The sequence below is a fragment of the Telmatherina bonti genome (assembly GCF_933228915.1).
Source record: "Telmatherina bonti genome assembly, chromosome: 14".
NCBI lineage: Eukaryota > Metazoa > Chordata > Actinopteri > Atheriniformes > Telmatherinidae > Telmatherina > Telmatherina bonti.
In genome coordinates this window covers 26122081-26141473 of record NC_136612.1, presented here as the reverse complement: position 1 = coordinate 26141473, position 19393 = coordinate 26122081, and the positions used below count along the sequence as shown (strand labels likewise).

Sequence of the window (19393 nt, the reverse complement as noted above, 5' to 3'; positions counted from 1 at the left end):
GGAGTGTGTGATTGTAGATTCTCAGAGAATATTATGTAATCGTAGTATTTCCAGATTTGGGGAAGGAAGATCAACACAAGTTCCATGAAAAAAGTTTTAAGAAAAATTTAAAAGTGAAGCTGAAGTTAAAGTATGAGAAGGTAACATTTTGACAGACAAGAATAATTCTTCAAAAAACAGAAATATTTTGCCAAAAATGTGAACGTTTCCTTGTTTCCTAAATTGGCACTTCAGTTTCTAAATTTAATGTTATCTTTTCATTTACTTTTTTCTCCTGGCTGTTCTTAAACAACAAGAAAATTAAATAAATACAATTTGTGATTAAATTTATAAAACTGAAGTAAAGATTATTTAAACTGGAGCTGAATAATTTCTTTTATTAGTAGTTGTAATAGAACTGTGTACTGCAGAGGGCTTCCTCTGGTGGAAATAAAAACCCAGAAGACTGCAAATATTTGCTAAAGGTCATGTTTACCAAACTGAGGTTAGTATTTCAGGGAGAGTTTGTGATTAGTGGCTGAAAGATGATCAAGTCTGCTGAAAATACCAAACATATACTTTCTCTAAAATACATTCAAACTAAGTATAATATGTTTTGATTAAAGTAAATAAGAAAAAAAAACTTATTTTGTCTTTTTCTAATATCAGTAGCAAATATTCTTTCAACTTACTGGTTAATAGTCATCAAGTCTGGAAAAACCAGTTAGAGGGAGCTGGTACTGTGTGTGGATTTTAAACCAGGATTTCAATGCATCTGTTTAAGTCGGTAGCATAAATGTTAATGCGTTAACATGGCCGTCTGCCCTCCGTTTTACACCCTGTTAAAAGTGTTAGCAAGGTGGTGCTACACAAAAGTCCAGATAGGAGTTTTAGAAACACCTTTTAAATGCAAAAAACACATTTCTGCTCATTTTTTCTATATATATATTATCTCGGATAACAATGGCTGTCTTTCCAACTACTCTCCACTAATTGTCTTTCCTTCTCTTTTTTTTTCTTTTCTCCTCCTTACTTCACAGCTCAGGTGTCACTGCAATAGAATCTCTCCTCGAGACTTAATGAATAAAGATTCACATGCACTTCGAGAGACAAAGCAGCAGCACTCCAATCAAATGACTCAAAAGAGGAGAAAGAAAAACACCCTCTAATCTCAGGACCAAACTGGACTGCCGCAATGATGAGACTCATCAGAGGCAAAGGCCAAAGGCGATTTTAAAACATGGATGTTCTTCTGTTATGCATCAAAAACTTACAGGCAGATGAAACTTGATGTCATCATGGGGTCAAATGTCCCATAAATGTTTTGCTCGGCTCACCTGACATCTGTCAGCACGCCGACACAGCATTGATGAATTTTCCTTTAAAGAGGCAAAGCTGGGAACTGCCAAGGTTTAGCTATGTAGCACATTTCCACGTGGTTTCTGATTTAAGACGGTTCAACCGCAATCAGTATGGAAGGGCAGAGAACTGCTCTGGTTTGGATATATAATAACACGACAGGACAACTGAACACTTCGTACGAGCACAACACGACAGATTTGACTGACAACTCTGACAAGTACCAGTCATACGTCATTGGTCTCTTCCTGTCCTGCCTCTACACCATCCTTCTTTTTCCTATTGGATTTATTGGCAACATCTTAATCCTGGTGGTAAACCTGAACCACAGAGAGAAGATGACCATCCCCGATCTGTACTTTGTTAATCTGGCTGTTGCAGACCTCATCCTGGTGGCTGATTCCCTCATTGAGGTTTTCAATCTGAATGAGAAGTATTACGACTATGCCGTCCTCTGCACCTTCATGTCCCTGTTCCTGCAGGTCAACATGTACAGTAGCATCTTCTTTCTCACATGGATGAGCTTTGACAGATATATTGCCCTGGCTAGCTCCATGAGCTGCAGCCCACTAAGGACTATGCAGCATGCTAAACTCAGCTGTGGCCTCATCTGGATGGCTTCCATCTTGGCCACCCTTCTCCCCTTCACTATTGTACAGACTCAACACAGGGGTGAGGTGCATTTCTGCTTTGCCAATGTATTTGAGATTCAGTGGTTGGAGGTGACCATTGGGTTTTTGGTGCCATTTTCCATTATTGGTCTGTGTTACTCTCTGATTGGGCGAATCCTCATGAGGGCCCAAAAGCACCGGGGATTGTGGCCACGGCGGCAGAAAGCCCTGCGCATGATTGTGGTGGTGGTACTGGTTTTCTTCATCTGCTGGCTGCCAGAAAATGTCTTCATCAGCATCCAGTTGCTTCAAGGCACAGCAAACCCATTGCAGAGGACTGCTACCACCCTGTGGCATGACTACCCCCTCACGGGCCACATTGTTAACCTGGCAGCTTTCTCCAACAGCTGCCTCAACCCCATCATCTACAGCTTTTTAGGAGAGACTTTCAGGGACAAGCTGCGTCTCTTCGTTAAGCAGAAAGCCAGCTGGTCAGTGGTGAACCGCTTCTGCCACCATGGCCTTGATCTGCACCTTCCTGTCAGCAGCAAAGTGTCAGAGGTGTGACTGCAACTGTTTATATAAAAAATATCTCCATAAACTTCTTCACATAAAAGTTATATATTCATTTCCTTCAACTGTCATTCAGCTTTGCCTCACGCTGTTCTACATGTGTCTCAGTCAACACGCTCACATTCTGAACAAAAGGAGCAAACAGCACCAAGAATGTACAACCAAGAGGAGATGAAAATAGCTTGATGCATGTATCTTTTCAATAAACAACCAATGCAGGGTAGACATAAGCTATTCTCCTGCCATCTTCACATTCCCTTGTTTTTGTTGCGTGTGTGCGTGTTTTGTGTTTAATTTTTCCCCAAGAAAAAGCATGTGATGCAAGGCAAGTATCAGAAGCCAAAATGAAAAGGAGGCAGGAGATAAAAGTAACTAATTTATAAATTAGAGGTCAGTTTTTCAAAATCAGTTGTTGTATGAGTGATAGAAACCTTCCAATACATTCACATTGTGTTGCAGGATGTGAAGATTCACCTGTATAAATACAAGCTGTGTTGGAGCCGTGTTGGAGCCAAGCAGCCGCACACAGGAAGTTCTACATCACATTGAATCTAATCAGACTATCTGTTGCAGCTACAGATCATTTCCGTTAAAAAAAGAAAAGTGTGTGTGTGTGTGTGTGTGTGTTGTGTGAGGGGACTAAGTGTGGCTTTTATCAAGAAGCTAACACATGTCCACCCTCCACAGCTGCAGAGCAATATTAATTCAGGGCATTGCAAGTGTACAATAAAATACACACAAAGGCATAAATGCAGATGGCTTTTTTTTTTATTGTGTGTTGGTCTAACATGACACTCCAACACTTCCTGTGTTTAAACTGAGCCCTTTTTGTGTAATTTTTTCCCTTTAATACGTAACTAAAATGGCTATCATCATGTTAAGTAAAGCATCCATTTGATAATGTTTTTATTTGTGGATAAAATGGGAACCTCCCACATTTCCAAGAATATTGCAGTGGAAGTTGTTGATCAACTCAACTTTAACTTAAACAAGCTGTTTTATACATGCCTGCACTTTTTTAAATTATTTTCTTTCCCTTTAATATTTGAATTTTTACAGGTATAACCAGACTTTGCTCACACTCCTGTTTTGAGCTGAGATCATTTACTGAAGTGACACATCGTCACTCAGGTCTTAATAAGTCAAAAGTGTTTAGATTATTTATGTGAGCCTAATAGGCAGAATATTTTAAATATGGTCGAACAAATCTAGAAATTGCCCAGTTTATACATGTTGCAATTCTTAGCCTCCTTATCAGACCTTGTTAGCGTGACGGCAGAGCAAAGAGGTGGGTGTTGTTATGCAAGAAAAAATCGGGATGGAGTAAACTTATTCTTCATTGTTGACATCATGCTTTTGTTATTTCCTTCTTTAGTGTGTATGTTAAAAAGCAACAGCCAACATCAGATAGATATCATTACACTAATTTTTTTTCCATTTGATCTGCAAAATATGGGCTGTTTTTCTATTATTTAGTTTTGCTTTTTGTCAACCAGTATACTTAGATCATGATAGGTTGTTCAGAGATGAAAACCAGGATTTCAGACCACTGTGTTTTCTTTTTTCTCAAAGTCTTACACCCTTTTTTGCTGCTGTCATCACGAATTTAAATAATTTTCTTTTCTTTAGTACTCCGCTGTTTCTTATATTTCAGAAATTTTCTGCTGTCATCTGTCTTTAAAATGACATATAACAGAATCCAAATAATATTCACTTTATTTTTCACATTTTTTCGAGTTTAAAAAATACAGAATTGTGCCGCTACACTGAAGGATGCTTAAGCGGTGTGTACATTAAACACCAAGCACAAAAATAAGACAGGAGTAGCTTTCACACCTAGGTTGATCATTATACATGAATACATAAACAAGTCAGCTTGTGCACGAGACAGCCGGCGATAATGGTGTGACTGGGAAAAACAGGACTCGCAACCACAAACTGTTATTCCAGCTGTGATCGTCCTGGGAAAGCATCGCTGAGGATTGTTTCAGCGATTGTTTATTATAGGGCTACAAAAATGCTGAACTTGCTCTCATGCATAATACTAAAAATGTGTTTTTCCATCAAACAGTTTGCCTTATTTGTGCTCAGTTTGAACAGGAAAGTAATCTTTTTATTTATCTATTAACATCACAAAATACATTTTAGATTATCTTGAGTCATTGTAATTCATAATATGCAATTAGACATTTACATGCTTGTAAGGGGGACATGGCTATATGAACGCCATGGAAGGCAAAGAGGTGTGAGTAATAATCCAATGTGGGCTGTCAGGTTCATTGATATAAACTGTACTCGGTGTGTTCAGTCTGTGTAGGGAAACAAAATGCTGTTTTACATCACCCGTGCACACACGTCTACACACAAACACACTCATCTGACATACTGTGAGAAGAGTTTGACAGTAAACTGTATGAACAGCTGAGACTACTGAGCAAGGTTAAAGGTTTGTGACGGCTGACGTCATACAAGGAAACCGGGCGTGACTTTTCCCCTCACCATATTCACTACTTCCTCAGGATGGTTCCGTATCAAAAAAGAGTTTTTAGAATATACTTAAAGAACAAAATACAAAATAGATCGTTTATTTGGATGCTCCTGAAAAAGGAGAAGAAATAATGATAACAATTATTCTTACTTTAAGAATGCTAATTGGGAAATTCAGCTCTGCATTTGACCTCTCTGTATATGTACAAGTGAATCGCGGCTGCCGTGTTTTGGCGCCTGGGGAGCAGTTGGGAGGGTTTCTTAGTGCCTTGCTCAAGGGCCCACAGTGGTTCACTTCTGTTGGCCCCTTTTGAAAAACTCTCATTCGTTTACATAATGGTGACTGTATCATGTTGAAATCTTTTTAAAAGTAAACTGTATTGAAGAATCAGCTTGAAAAATCAGTAGTTTCCTTTTCTAGACTGTCAGTGTTGTTATGATGGCATCTGTGGCACATTCTCATATGGGAGATGTTCAGATCAGATTAAGCTCTTGTATCATAACTTCCAGTTTGACGTTATGAGATACTGGCTTAAACTAATTAATAGAAAAGATGAAGCTCAAAGTTGTCTCTCTAATATTATACTCGCTTTGTGCAAATAAATGAAGATCATCATCATTCTACAGCAACTTTCTGACACTTAAACATCATTATACCAAATTTTAAAGCAGATGTCATCTGTTTAAAGTTTGATGACTAGTGTCAATCAAATTTAAAACAGCATACACTCTGACATGAATAATTTAGAATTACAATAAATGATTATGACAGGAAAATGTTTTTAAATAAAGTGGAGCCCCATAAAATGTTGTTTAATGTATTAAAAATGCTGGACATTGTCTAATTCTAAACCAATTTTGAGAAGTGCATGTCAAAGTAATTACAACTGGATAAGCCAGAGCTTATCTATAATTATAAGGCCGTGCACCCGGTGGACTTCTGTGCTTGAATAATGGACGATACATATAATTGCATTTGTACATTAAAATCCCTTGCAGGAGGACAAAAAGGGGAGTTGAGGTGAACAGGTTAGAGTCTACAGAAACAAAGAAAATGGATGGTCGGTTCTGACATCATAAAGAGACTTTCAAACAGTTTGCTGTTAATATGTTGGATAATAAGGTCATGAGAAATATTTTTTAAAAGTGTTGTGTAATCCTTTAATGTTTGCATATATTTCTTCATGGTAACACGTGGTGAGTTGGCAAGATGGGTTGAAATATTTATACTTAATGTTGAGAGGAATTTGTAGTTTCTCAACAAGAAGTCATGAACTGTTGTTTTTATTTCATGACAACAGTTGTGTGATGCCTGTAAATCCCCAACAAAAACATGTGAAGTTGTTTTTTTTGTTTTTTTAATGAAGACTTCTGTCATCTTTAGAGTTTTGACTTTTAACATGTGTTCAAATATAAATGTGACACATGCAGATACAGCTATATGCGGATATCTCAGTTTCTCAGCAACGTGTGAATGTGGATTAAAGCTTTATTTTGTGTTATCTATAAATGTGTGTAGTAGTTTAATTGCATGGAGCCACTTAAAAAAACATGTTGTAAAAGTGACAAGTATTATGGCATATGTAGTCATGGAGCTTGTAAATTTCATTAAACCAAAACTGGAAGGCTCTGTTCAGGGTTATACTCTTAAAGGTCTTGGGTTACAACAAGAAAAAAAAATGAGTGAATAAAGCAGATTCAGTTTAAAAGACCAGAAGAGAGTAAACAAAGTGCACATGTATAAATTAAGTGTGTGCAATCGGTGCATGCATTAACATAGGAAGTGACACACTGTGTGAATGTCATAAGGTGAAATGTTATTCATAAGTGAATTCATTCAAACGTCATTTATACTCTTTTCTCTTTTTCTGTGCAAGTCAGGACCTCACTTGGGCAATTAAAGCAAGTTCTTTTGAATTGACTGCAAGGCAATCTGAAATTGCAAGCTTTCTAAAGTCGAAAATTTGCCTAAATATATATATTTTTTTATTAATTTATTTCATTCATTATATTCCATTAAAAACAAAAACAAAAAACATCATGACCCTTTAAGGTTTGAATCTGTAGATATCAAGTTAATTCAACTCAATTTCATTTACAGACTAATTATGACATCTGAAACACACACCACGTCCAGGTATGAGAACCATCAATGTCAATGATAAAAAGATCAACTTAAATCATCGCGTCTTCATTCTAAACAATGACTACACTCTTATCTTCCATAAATTTACAGAAAGAGCTCCATGTGCTCCTAAACTTGGCAAGCTTGTTCATAATCATGGGGCTTACTTTATTCTAAAGCAAAGTAAGTACTAAGTCATTCACCTCAGCCATTGTGCTGTGGCACCGGCCACTTCTGTTTTCCAAGCATGTGCTGTACAGTTGTTTAGTATCTTTATCACTTGTTGCTACACTGGTTGTAACTTCCCATTATATTTTTGATTGGTAAACAAATTCCATCAGCCTTCAAATATTGTTTTACGAATTTCTTAGGTGAAATGGCAAATAATTATACTTTTAAAGAGTATAATAATTTAGCTATAACACATAGTCTCTGGTGAACTGCTGTAATATCAGTGCTCGATCCAAAAAGTATTATTATTATTGTTATTATTATAATTATCATTATTACATATTCATGCACAAAAACATTTCTGGTACTAGTATTTTTGGAAACATGTAAGATGGGTAGTAACTTCAAATGTATAGTAAAGATTTTTTAAAAATTAATTAAAATAAAATAAAAAAAAGATTAAACTGAAAGATGTGAGCTGTCAGTGAAAATTTGGACGACATAAGTGTGTCAGCGTGTAATTGTTGCAGGCCCCCTCCCCCTCCCTTCTGTGTGGATAGTTCAATGGTGTTTGCAGAGCGTTGTCTTGCAGGCGGACGTGCCTGTACGCAAGCAACAGATCCAAGCGCATGCGCAATTCATTGTTTTGACTGAAAATGCCGTCGGTTTCGAAAACGGCGGCCAATGCGTCTCCTCAAACCGAGAAACCTACCCACTATACGTGAGTAACGCTGCTGCACAGAATCAGCTGAATTGTTTGTTGGCAAAAAAATTCCAGCTGCACGCGGGCTTTTGTGCGTTTGCATTTTTTAGCATTCCTCAGCTCCTGTGTGCGTTAAAAACATGGTGCTTTTCCTGGCTTTGTGACTGCCTAACGCTACATAGCAAACGTCGACTGCTAACGACATCAGTGCTAAGGCAGGAAATACGAACATGTTAAATCGCCTAGTTGCAAAACTGTTCGTTATCGGAATTGTTTACGATGGTTTCACAGAGTTAGTAGTGGTTTTTAAATGTTCTATTGTATATTATATCGTGATTTTGGTCTGCTAAATGATTAGCCAGGAACTCGCTAACCAGTCTGCTTGTAAATAGCTCGGCCTTATTTTGAGTTCCCTCTTACTACGCACATTCATCGACGTACGCTCAAAGGCGCTTAACCAGCGTTACGACCGATTGCTTGCGTAGTCTGTACTCTGAATAACAAGCTAACGTTAGTGACCCAAAATATATTAGTCTACAGCACGACCAGCTGAATATAACACCGCCACACTTTTACGTAGGTTCAGGTTCAGTCATTATTATGTTAACTGGATTTACGACACTACCGTTTTGTTTTTCCTCATTGTTTCAGGTACTTGAAGGAGTTTAGGACAGAGCAGTGCCCGTTGTTCCTCCAGCACAAGTGTACGCAGCACAGACCCTTTACTTGCTTTCATTGGCATTTTTTAAACCAGCGACGAAGGCGACCGATAAGGAGAAGAGACGGAACCTTTAATTACAGCCCTGACGTGTATTGCACAAAATACGATGAGACCACAGGCATTTGTCCAGATGGAGACGAGTAAGTTCCCGTTACAATCATCACCACTGTTTCACATTTCTTAATACGTCAGTTTGCATCAACTACTAACAAATGACAGATGCATAGTTGGTTTTCTTACTCTGAGAACTGTTTGATGCTCTATATGTTAAGTACTGATTAAGAGACCTTTACTTTATAATTTATAGTCTTTCTTTGCCTGTGATGTGAAATGATTAGGCTTAATTGTGTGGCTATACATGTCTTTTCTGTAGTACCTTTCATTGTGTAGTCCAATAAAGTAAGTATATTTAATAGCATTTCATTAGGGCAACTTTTTTCTTTTGTTTGTTGTATTAATGTTACTGATCTTTTTAGATTAGTCTTATTGATCAAGATCTATTTAGTTTAAATAGAACATTTAAATTAATCAGAATTTGACAAGAATTTACAAAGTACATATTTTTAGCTGATTAGCATAACTCCCTAGGTTTTGTTTTAGGTTTTATTAGACAGCAATGCACAGTAAATCAAGAATATTAGGAAATTACTGTTATCCAGATATTATAGTTTACTCAAACAGTAATTTAACAACAAATGTGTAAATTAATTATTTCCTAAAATAAGAATTAAACAGAAACTAAGTAGCAGACACGTATATAAAACGTGCGTGATAAGGGAACGCTACAATTTATAAATGATGGCAGATTATTCATGGTCCTCTTTTTGTGTCTGTTTTTGTTATTACATGCATGCTTTTGTACTTGCTGTGTATGAAAAAAGCCATTTAGGTCATGTTTTTCAGTAGCATGATTGTGCCTTTTTCTGTGGGATTTGCCATTCAACGAGCTGGCTCTTTCATCCACTTATATATTAAATACAGCTTTTGTGTGTATTTGTTTTTGTTTTGTTTTTATCCCCAACCAGTCACAACGTAATGTGACTGAATTTTTTTTCTCAAATGATTACATTTTCAGAAATCTAATTCCTCCACTATGTAATATTTTTTTTCCACATGTGACCATACTACATCAGAAAAAAGTGAATACAATATTATGTTTATCTATCACATCAGAAAACAAAATTACTCAGCATGTAGTTCAAGGTCTTTGGTTTCAGAGGACGTCAACAATTAAGCATGAATGTTTGGATGCAGAATCCAAACAAGTGCATTCTCAAAAATTGGCCACACACTCATAAATCCAGCCTCTTTGTGTGATGGGTAATTAAAAATAATACAGCACTCAAGAGTATGCAAGGTAATGGTTAAATGAAAAAAAAATTGAGTGATTTAAAGTAGTGCAAGATACACACTGCAATCCGTACTATTGCTCCTCTGCTAATGGAAGCTATTTTTGTAGGACTGTATGTGTTGCTATAGCAACAGTAGTTATTCAAGAAGGAAAAAATTGTTTTATTCTGTAGCTGCGGCTGTAGCTCAGGAGGAAGAGCAGTTGTCCTTCAACAGGTAAGTTGAGGGATCGATTCCAGGCTTCCCCTGAAATGCCGAAGTGTCCTAGGGCAAGACACTGAACCCCAAAACTGCCCCCCGATGTGCCTATCGGGGTATAAGTGTGTAGAATGAGTGTGTGTGTGTGTGTGTGAATGGGTGAATGTGACAAGTAGTGTAAAGCGCTTTGAGTGGTCTGTATGACTAGAAAAGCGCTATAGAAGTACAAGTCCATTTACCATTTTTATTCAAGGGGCTTATTGGTTGTGCATCTCTTGACGCATCACTGTTCTGTTAATCCTTCATTTTTGAAGCAATGTGTGGAGCAATAACATCTTGATTTTTATAGATGTATTTTTTTAATGAGTTTTCATGATTTTAGAAGAAATGACTCAGACCTTGTTCTGAATGTCAGCACAGTTTTATGCTTTTACTAGTCATTCTTTAGTTTTATTTTCCTTTTTTTTTTTTTTTACATTTGTACATGTACTGAAATGTACAAATGTAAGATTGACTTTTACTTTATGTAAAATATTTAAATGCAGTGTCTTTTATTATTATTATTATTATTATTATTTAGCAATTTAGGAGCAATGTATTTGATATTTTCAGTATATTTTGTGGACTTGTTTCCATAGCTGTCCTTATCTACACCGGACCACTGGTGATACAGAGCGCAAGTACCATCTTCGATATTACAAGACTGGCACTTGTATCCACGAGACAGATGCTCGAGGGCATTGTGTGAAGAATGGCCTCCACTGTGCATTTGCTCATGGGCCACATGATCTTCGACCTCCAGTCTATGATATAAGGTGACATGAAGCAAATCATGGCTTTTCTTGTACCTGTCAAGCGTTTGCTTTTAAGCTTTATTTCACAACACACAAATTAGTTAATGCGGACATGCATCACACCTCTGCAATACAGAATAGCTCTAACTCATGGGCTTAAATTCATTGTCTGCTTTATACTTGGTAAATACAGTTTTCTTTAACAGCAATCTTATTCCCATGGTGTTTGTTTCTTAAGAAAGAAAAATTAAAATATTTATCAACTTTTTTGTTTTTCTTTACAGAGAAATTCAAGCACAAGAGGCCCTCCAGAATGGTCAGTTGGGATCTGGGGAAGGTATTCCCGATTTGCAGCCGGGTGTATTAGCTAGCCAAGCTATGATTGAGAAAACTCTGACAGAAGATCCCCGGTGGCAAGGTGGGTGAGCCATCTGTTAAATGAGGAAAGTTTGTGTTCTTTGCCAAATGAATCGCACCTCAGTTGCTTGCCTACAACGTGACAACACAGAGGAAGATTGACACTAATACACATGTCTCTTTTTGCAGATACCAACTTTGTTTTAGCCAATTATAAAACAGATCAGTGTACTAAGCCCCCAAGACTATGCAGACAGGGCTATGCATGTCCCCACTACCACAACAGTAGAGATAGAAGGCGAAATCCACGAAAATTCAAGTACAGGTGAGTTATGATTCCGTTTAAGAAGAGATATTGTTGTTTATGGGTTTTAGTATATAAGTGTTAAAAGTTTTGATTCTTAAAATGCAGGTCAACTCCTTGCCCTAATGTGAAACATGGTGATGAATGGGGGGAACCTTCCAAGTGTGACAGCGGAGACAGCTGCCAGTATTGTCACTCTCGTACAGAACAGCAGTTTCACCCAGAGGTGAGTTGTATTTGTTTATCTGCACGTGTTAATCTGTTCGGGCTTTTTTCCCTTCATTTATCTTTTTTCTTCTCCACACTCCGAATACAATAAAATCAGTTACTTCCCATAAGAAGTTTGTGAGTTTAAATTGATTGCGTGTCTTTGAGACTGTTGCTCAAGGTAATACTGGAAAAAAAGCTCTGGCTAACTTTAGGGCAGGGTGCGACCAGTAATTTACTGAATCAAATCGATTTGGTTCAAAATAAAATCTTATTCCGTTATAGTTTTATTTTACAGATATTTATGAAACACCAGTGTTTTTGACCGGTAAAGGCATTCTCACATAACTAATTTTATGACACAATGAGTCAGCTTACATGACCATTAAAATCAGATTTTTGATGTTATCAGGTAATTGTAATGATCGGATATGATCTCTCTACATGCAATTATGAAAGAAAATAGTTGTACATTTACTGGTCAGTGTTTTCCCCCAAAGTTATAGCCAGAAATGCTGTGATTTAAAAAAAAATCATTAAGGACAAAAACAAGTTAAAATTTTTAAATGTCTGGATGAAGATTGTTTCATTTTAGTGGAGCCACTGCACTTAAAGTTCAGATCTCAGGTAACGTGTTGATGTTAAGAAAACCTACAATGAATATTGGATCCATTTTAAGTCATAATAGTTTGTTTTTTTATACCCAGCTCTAGTTGACTTGGACACATGTTAGAAATTATTATTACTAAGGTTTAATGTAAAAAGCAAAACAATAAAACAGCGCTTTAAGTTTTTTGGGGATGAAGTTGATATCAAGAGCCTTGTGTATATATAGTGCTTTATCCAGATATTGTTATTATGACTCTATCCCAGTGGTAGGTGATAACACATCAAACAATCAACACAAAGACAAAAAGGTCATTTGTTTGAGAAGGTTGGCTGGACACTGAATGATCTTGCTAATAATATGACTGATGTGTTGACATTGTAGCTGAAGCTGAAAGTGAGAAGACCTGCAGTCTCTCCTGCAGGTGGCAGCAGATCACAGGGATGCGTAGTGGTAGTGATTATGTCCTTGAATACGCTGAAAGGAGTCTTACCTAAAACAGTCCCTTTTAACCTTAAAAAGTACTAAGACTGGACTACTTTGAGTAGTAACTCTTGTACAGTAATATTATATTATTGTACTACTGCCCCGATGTTGTGTGTCATACTCCAACCTCTGTCTGTGCTACATCTGTCATACTAAGCTGTGACAGGCTCATCTGTTGACTGTATGGTCATACATGTTTTCTGCTTGATATAAGTATGGTGAAGGTAATTCATTAGATACAGCTTCACTCGTGTAATTCTGTAGTAAAGATATTTCCCTGTGGGTTTTTTTTTTCTTTTTTTCGTCTTCTGGAGTAAAACATGTTAATTTCACATCTTAACTTTTGATCCATTTTTCTTGCTTCCAGATTTACAAATCAACCAAATGCAATGATATGCGACAAACAGGATACTGTCCCAGAGGGCCGTTTTGTGCATTTGCACATGTAGAAAGTAAGTGAGAACTCTTTACTTTGAAAATAGACACCAGGTTACCTTTTGGATTTCAGTAACAACTACAATGAATGTAAATTTAATCAAGAATCTGATTGTTCACTGAATGACAGTAACTTAAGATTTATTTGAATCCTTTCAGGAATTCCCTCAACAGAGGAGACGATGAACTCATTACTAACAGCGATGCAGTCGAGTTCACAGTCCCAGCTGGGCTCTCAGCAGTATTCAGAGTCTCCAGTCACTGAGTGGAACAGTGGAGGAAACTCCACCACCAGCGCAGCCAGTAGCAATGGACAAGTAGAAAGTGTATGTTTCTCCTTTAGTGATTATTTTTTTGGGGGTTTTTTTCGTTAAAGGAAAATTTATCAGATACATATCAAACACAAGTGCAGGATTTCAAGAGTAGTCATACATGTTTCTTTCTTTGACATCTTTATTTTTTTGTATACATTTGTCATATTTTTTTTCCTTTTATTTTAAAACAGCAGACATTTTGTCATTAAAAAATAGCCACAAAAAAAAGCCACAGTAATAGTTTACTGTTACTTATTATTATGTGCTCAGTCTTTTTCATTTCATCACTTTCATAGCTCTTTCATGGTAATTGTTTGGATTTACTTTAATTTTTTTTCCTTACATCATCATCATATGCACTTCTCTATTCCAGGTTTCATGTTCTAATAACTCAACTGTAACACCAAGCACAGGAAGCGACAGTTTGTTATCCCCAGTGGGATCCATCAGCAGGCCCATATCCCTTACTAATAGTAGTTTATGCTCAGAGTCCACCACATCCAGTGTGTCATCGCTGGCTTCTAACTATCCCAAAGCACCGGGCTTTGAACGTGAGGATCAGGTACATAGACTTGACTCTTGAGATTTGGAAAGAATGAACTTACAAAAAAATAATAATAATAAGTGGCTTTACACCTGGTATATAACATTCATCTTGTTTATTTTTTTTAATCATTTATTTCTCATGTCATTTTGATTTAATCACTCAAAACCATTTTTCCATTTAGTTCTGGAGCTTATAGGTCATTTTAATTGTTTGATCGTATTATTGAAATATTATAGGATTTTCTTTTGTGTTCATGTATACAGTATGTCTCAGAAATATAATCAAAGCTTTAACCTTTGGTGTGTGGTGAGATTATTCTCCTAATGGGTTCTAAAATGCTAAGCATCTATAAAATACTTTGTTTTGTGATCAAACTTGTACAATCACAGCTGCAGCTACAACAGATACATAGAAATAGTTAGTTTCATTATCAAACTGCCTTTTTAATTAATGGATCTAAAATGTTGTTGCTAAAATTGGTTGTCTTTGTGTGGTTTGATCATTTATAGATTAAAAGCAAGGGCCATATGGATCAAAAATTCATGGACCAAGACAAACAGGTACATGGAAAAAATTGGTTCCTTGGTGGTGATAATTTGATGTTTATATAAAGTTTTTATTTCAATTCAGATGCTGTCCATTAAAACTTGTTTATAAACGTTTACTTCTGCTTTCCTTTTAGACACAAAATACTGTATTTTCTGCAGTGAACCCTTTGGCATCAAGCTTTACCTCCAGCATAACATCAAGCTTGGCCTCTAGTATTGGCTCAGATAGCTCTTCACCCACCACCTTATCAACAATGAATGCAAAAGCCACCCCTTTTTATCCAGGGAGCAACACCGTGGAGTCTGTTATAGGTCAGTGCATGTCATACTACACAATGGAGATGATGAACTTGGAATAAACACTGAATTTTGTTCTTAAATGTCAGATCTCTTCCATTTTCCATTAGGATCTGCTCTAGACCTCAACTTTAGTGACATCAATGTTGCATCTATGTTACATGATAAGGATTTAGAGGAGCAAGATAACAGCTTAGGATTGTCAAGTAAGGGACGCCTTGGTTTCCACTCACAGTTGATTGATTTGTTTCATATTTTGTTTTTGATTTGTGTTGACTTGTGTTTATTTTTTTCCCCAGGTCAAAGGGTGCTAGGTGGATCTGCTCCCGTTAACATTCCTGGCTCCCTAGCACGATCATCTTCTCTTAACTCCTCATCATCACTCTCCACCTCCCCACTAAGTTCCCTGTCCCAGTCTCTGTCCCAGTCCCTGCTGTCTGGGACAGTGTCTCAGCAAAATCAACCATCTAATATGTTGGCCAAACAAGAGCATGGCCTACTGGGAACACCCACCTCTTCTTCACAGAACTCTCTGGGTAAGCTGGTAGCATCAGATATTTAGTCAGAAGTGCGATCCTATACATGAGAGACTTAAGTAAATGTAATCGCATCAGCTAGTTTCTTTAAATTTACAAGTTAATTACATTTTGTATGTAGTAGTAAAGCTTCATTTCACAAAAAAACCCACCCTTTTACAAACTTTGTGCTTTACACAGGCAGTTAACGGTGTCCTTTCTCTGACCTTTATTTGAACTCGCTCGTCTAGGTTTGAATGGAGGAGCTAGCAACATTTGGGACTTTGTAAGTGGCAGCTTTTCACCAAGTCCATCTCCAGTTTTCAGCAACCTAGCCTCCGCAACCAGCAGCGCTGATGTGGCCCGCCTTTTCAGAGAGCTGGATGAAGCTAAGAGAAAGATCAAACAATGGGAGGAAGCGTGGCATCAGGTCAAACAGGTCAGTACCTCCAATAAATGTGCATTGAAATCCAAGTGTATCCAGATGATTTTCTGTTTCATTATGTGCATTTTTTCCAAACACAACTTTTGTTGCAGGCCTTTGAAGCTTGCCAGAAAGACGCACATGAAGCAAAGGAGCAAGCGAAGACGGCTGAGGCAGAGCGGCATCTGGCCGAACAGAAATGGGAAGAAACTGAGCGCAAGCTGAAGGAGCTCCAGGGGGACTTTGATGTGCTTTGTCGCACCCCTGGAACACCTCTTCTTCGTAGCTATGGAGAGCTGGAGCAGCTCCCATTGTCAAAGCTTCACTCCATCCAGAGTCAGCTACGTAATGACCTAGATCTTATAGATGGGGTAAGAAAGCCTAGATCTCACACATTTCATTTGTAGCATCTGTATAGTTCTAAAATGGTTTATCAGGCTATAACTCACATCCGTGTTTGTCATCAAGCATGCTTATTTGAAAAGTCTGCATGACCCTGTATTTTTCTAGGTTGCAGCTGATATCGATTCTTTTCTTCCCCCAACAGGTAATATATCAGCTTCAGTCAAAGAAATGTATAGTTTGCCAAAAGCATGATCGTTGCATTGTTCTGCAACCTTGCCAACATTATGTACTTTGTGAGAACTGTGCACCGAGCAAAACCGAATGTCCCTACTGTAGAACAAAAATATTGAAGTGGTGATGTACAGTAACTCAAGGTACTATTTAAACAATTAGCCCTTTGAAAACTACTTGTAGTTAATACATTTTCTAAACAGCAATGTCTGTTTCTTAGTGATCAAATTACTTTAGGATGAAATGATGTTTGAGTGACGGAAAGGAATTAGTATAAATCTGTTTACAAACAGGGGATTTGGTTTTATTTTTGCTCAGTTTTGCCCACGTTACTTTAGTCAACGTATTTACTTTCTGTGTAAAAGGCCACGCTATTCGATTAGAATTTAAATCATCATGTCTTCACACTTTAAAACACTAAAGGATGTATGAGTAGATGGTAAAATTACTTTGGATTGATCAGTATTTATGTGGCAGCAACTTAACCTCTTTATGCACTTAATAGTTGACCAGAAAAAATTTAGAGGCATCTGAATATCAGCTTTTGATAAATTATTGAAGAGTTTTTATTATTATTAGTTGATGAATCATTGTCATTCAACAAGACCAGAATCTTGGTGGGGGAAAAAAAAAAACTCTGTATTTGTCAGACTTTTTTAGTTAATCAGTCACTCTGAAGTTTAACTAATACAACAAAGAATAAATATTTACATATATAAGCTAATTAACCTGATTATTTATGATATTATGTAAAAATGGGCAAACTGAAATGCTTTTCTTTAAAGAGGAATACAATAGATTTAAAAAAGTGGGAGGAAATCAATGAAACTGATTTCCCATTCAACCTAAATGTGACCCATTTAATTTTAGGTGGTGTATTTGTTTGAACCTTACTGAAGAAACAAAAAGTGCTAATTTAATGGGAAAACGTTCCATTTTGGCTAAAATACTGTGTAATAGTAGAAAATGTGTCAGATAAAAGAAATACAAGTTGTTTTTATTATAAGTAGTGGTAGAAAACATAACAGGTGAGTGTCAGGGTTCTGCAGTGTTCCTCTTTAATGAAGGCACATTTAAATGAAACCCCCTTGCTAAATTCAATACTTTTATTGCATTTTTTATGACATCAGTCAAACATCATTAATTTCACCAACTTTCTGAGGAAGTTTGATTTCTTTTTAAAAGCACTTTGTTGACATGGGACTTTACTAATGGGTATATAGAATTTTGCTTTAAGCTGCTTTGTAGTTATTCTTTTGTGTCTCTTTTTAGATTTTTTCTACATAAGCTAATGTCTGAAGCTTTTGCGTGTACTGTGAAACATAATTTGAATATTTCATATTTCCTTTTTTTTCCTAAAAAATAAAAAAATCACGGCATGGTTCCACATACTAGGATTTCATAGAAAAGTACTTACTAGTTTATACTTTCATAGTTAGGTTTATAAAAATTCAATCAAATAAGTGCAAATTTAAACTGCATTGTAGACATAACCAGCAGCAGTAATATCAATAAGGCACATGCTACATGTTAAGGCTGTTTTTCAATCAGTAAGTTTTATGTAGAAGTTTATATAGCCTAGCCATTAGAGAAGCATGTATTGTATTTGCTATAAGCCTGAAAATGGTGATACTTTCTTTTTTTTTTTTTTTTTTTCTTTCATTATTTTTGTAGGAATCTAGCCTCTTGACTAGAACATATCGGCCTCTAACGCTAAAGTGCCTTGCCTTAGTTAAAAAGGTTATGTATAGGATTGTCTGAGCAGACAAACAGTTGAAGCTTGTGCACAATTTCCGTGCATTAAACTTCACAAAAGCATCAACGTGTGTTGACTATATTTGTATATAAGTATATTCCATTGTATTTGGCCAAATTCCTTTGAATCTTTCTGCAGAAAATAATTGAAAATGAAAATTGTCAGTGCCTATGGTCTGACTTCGCCCATAGAAATGAACCTCCATGCTCCCCTGCAGCTATACACCCGTTCATTCCTTGGTTGTGGTGCTCTTTCTGTGCAGCTTCATTTGTTTGCTTTTCTTCATTTTCTGTTTGGGAGTATGCAAACTTAGGATACATAAAATTTGTATAGCAACATGCAGAAAGCTTTTTGAACAGTTCAGTTCCTTGTTTGTTTTTTTTTTGTTTTTTTTTTAGTAAGAATTCTGCAGTAAATGAAGAATTTTGTAGTTTACTTGTAGAGTGAATTTTGTGTAGGATTTAAGCTTAGGTTTCTCTAATTGAAATGACCTTCTACTGTGTTAAAAAAACAAAAAACAAAACAAAAAAACCCCACATTTTTATTCTCGCTTTAAAATCAGTATAAAATCATGTATCTCCAGGTACACTTTTTGCTACTTATAAATATGAGATAATGCATTGTTTACATTCTCACAAATGACAATTCAGCAACTCAGAGGAAAAATATCAAGAAAGGTTATGGTATTTTAGCATTTTCATGACTATATTTCAGCATAAAAGGCAGGCTAAACACTTCTGGTATTGCATGTCATGCGGTATAGTAACCAGCTACGAAAAAAAAGAAAAAAAAAAAGTTCGCACTGTGTCACACTGCCAGAATATTTGTATTGACTTATTTTTATGTAGGTAAGGCTTAATAACTTCTGCAAGCTTCGCTGCTACTGGAAAAGGTATTAATGTAGTTTCTTGTTATACATGTAGATGTTTGAATGTTGTTGTGCATCCAC

At 36.5% G+C, this 19393-nt stretch overlaps 2 protein-coding genes across 2 annotated transcripts; both read left to right on the top strand.

Annotated features, from left to right (window-relative positions):
• Nucleotides 1-1436: 1436 nt before the first annotated feature.
• Nucleotides 1437-2516, top strand: gper1 (G protein-coupled estrogen receptor 1; the record flags this gene model as incomplete). The annotated part of the gene is made up of 1 exon (XM_079253465.1): nt 1437-2516. The coding sequence occupies exon 1, from the start codon at nt 1452-1454 to the stop codon at nt 2514-2516; it is 1065 nt and encodes a 354-aa protein (XP_079109591.1). The 5' UTR covers nt 1437-1451.
• A 5445-nt stretch (nt 2517-7961) lies between these two features.
• Nucleotides 7962-17832, top strand: unkl (unk like zinc finger; the record flags this gene model as incomplete). The annotated part of the gene is made up of 16 exons (XM_079252207.1): nt 7962-8026; nt 8660-8869; nt 10916-11092; nt 11356-11489; nt 11618-11753; nt 11841-11958; nt 13400-13484; nt 13627-13793; nt 14155-14343; nt 14838-14888; nt 15011-15188; nt 15284-15379; nt 15473-15709; nt 15940-16127; nt 16226-16483; nt 16660-17832. The coding sequence occupies 16 exons, from the start codon at nt 7962-7964 to the stop codon at nt 16813-16815; spliced, it is 2445 nt and encodes an 814-aa protein (XP_079108333.1). The 3' UTR covers nt 16816-17832.
• Between the last annotated feature and the right edge of the window lie 1561 nt (nt 17833-19393).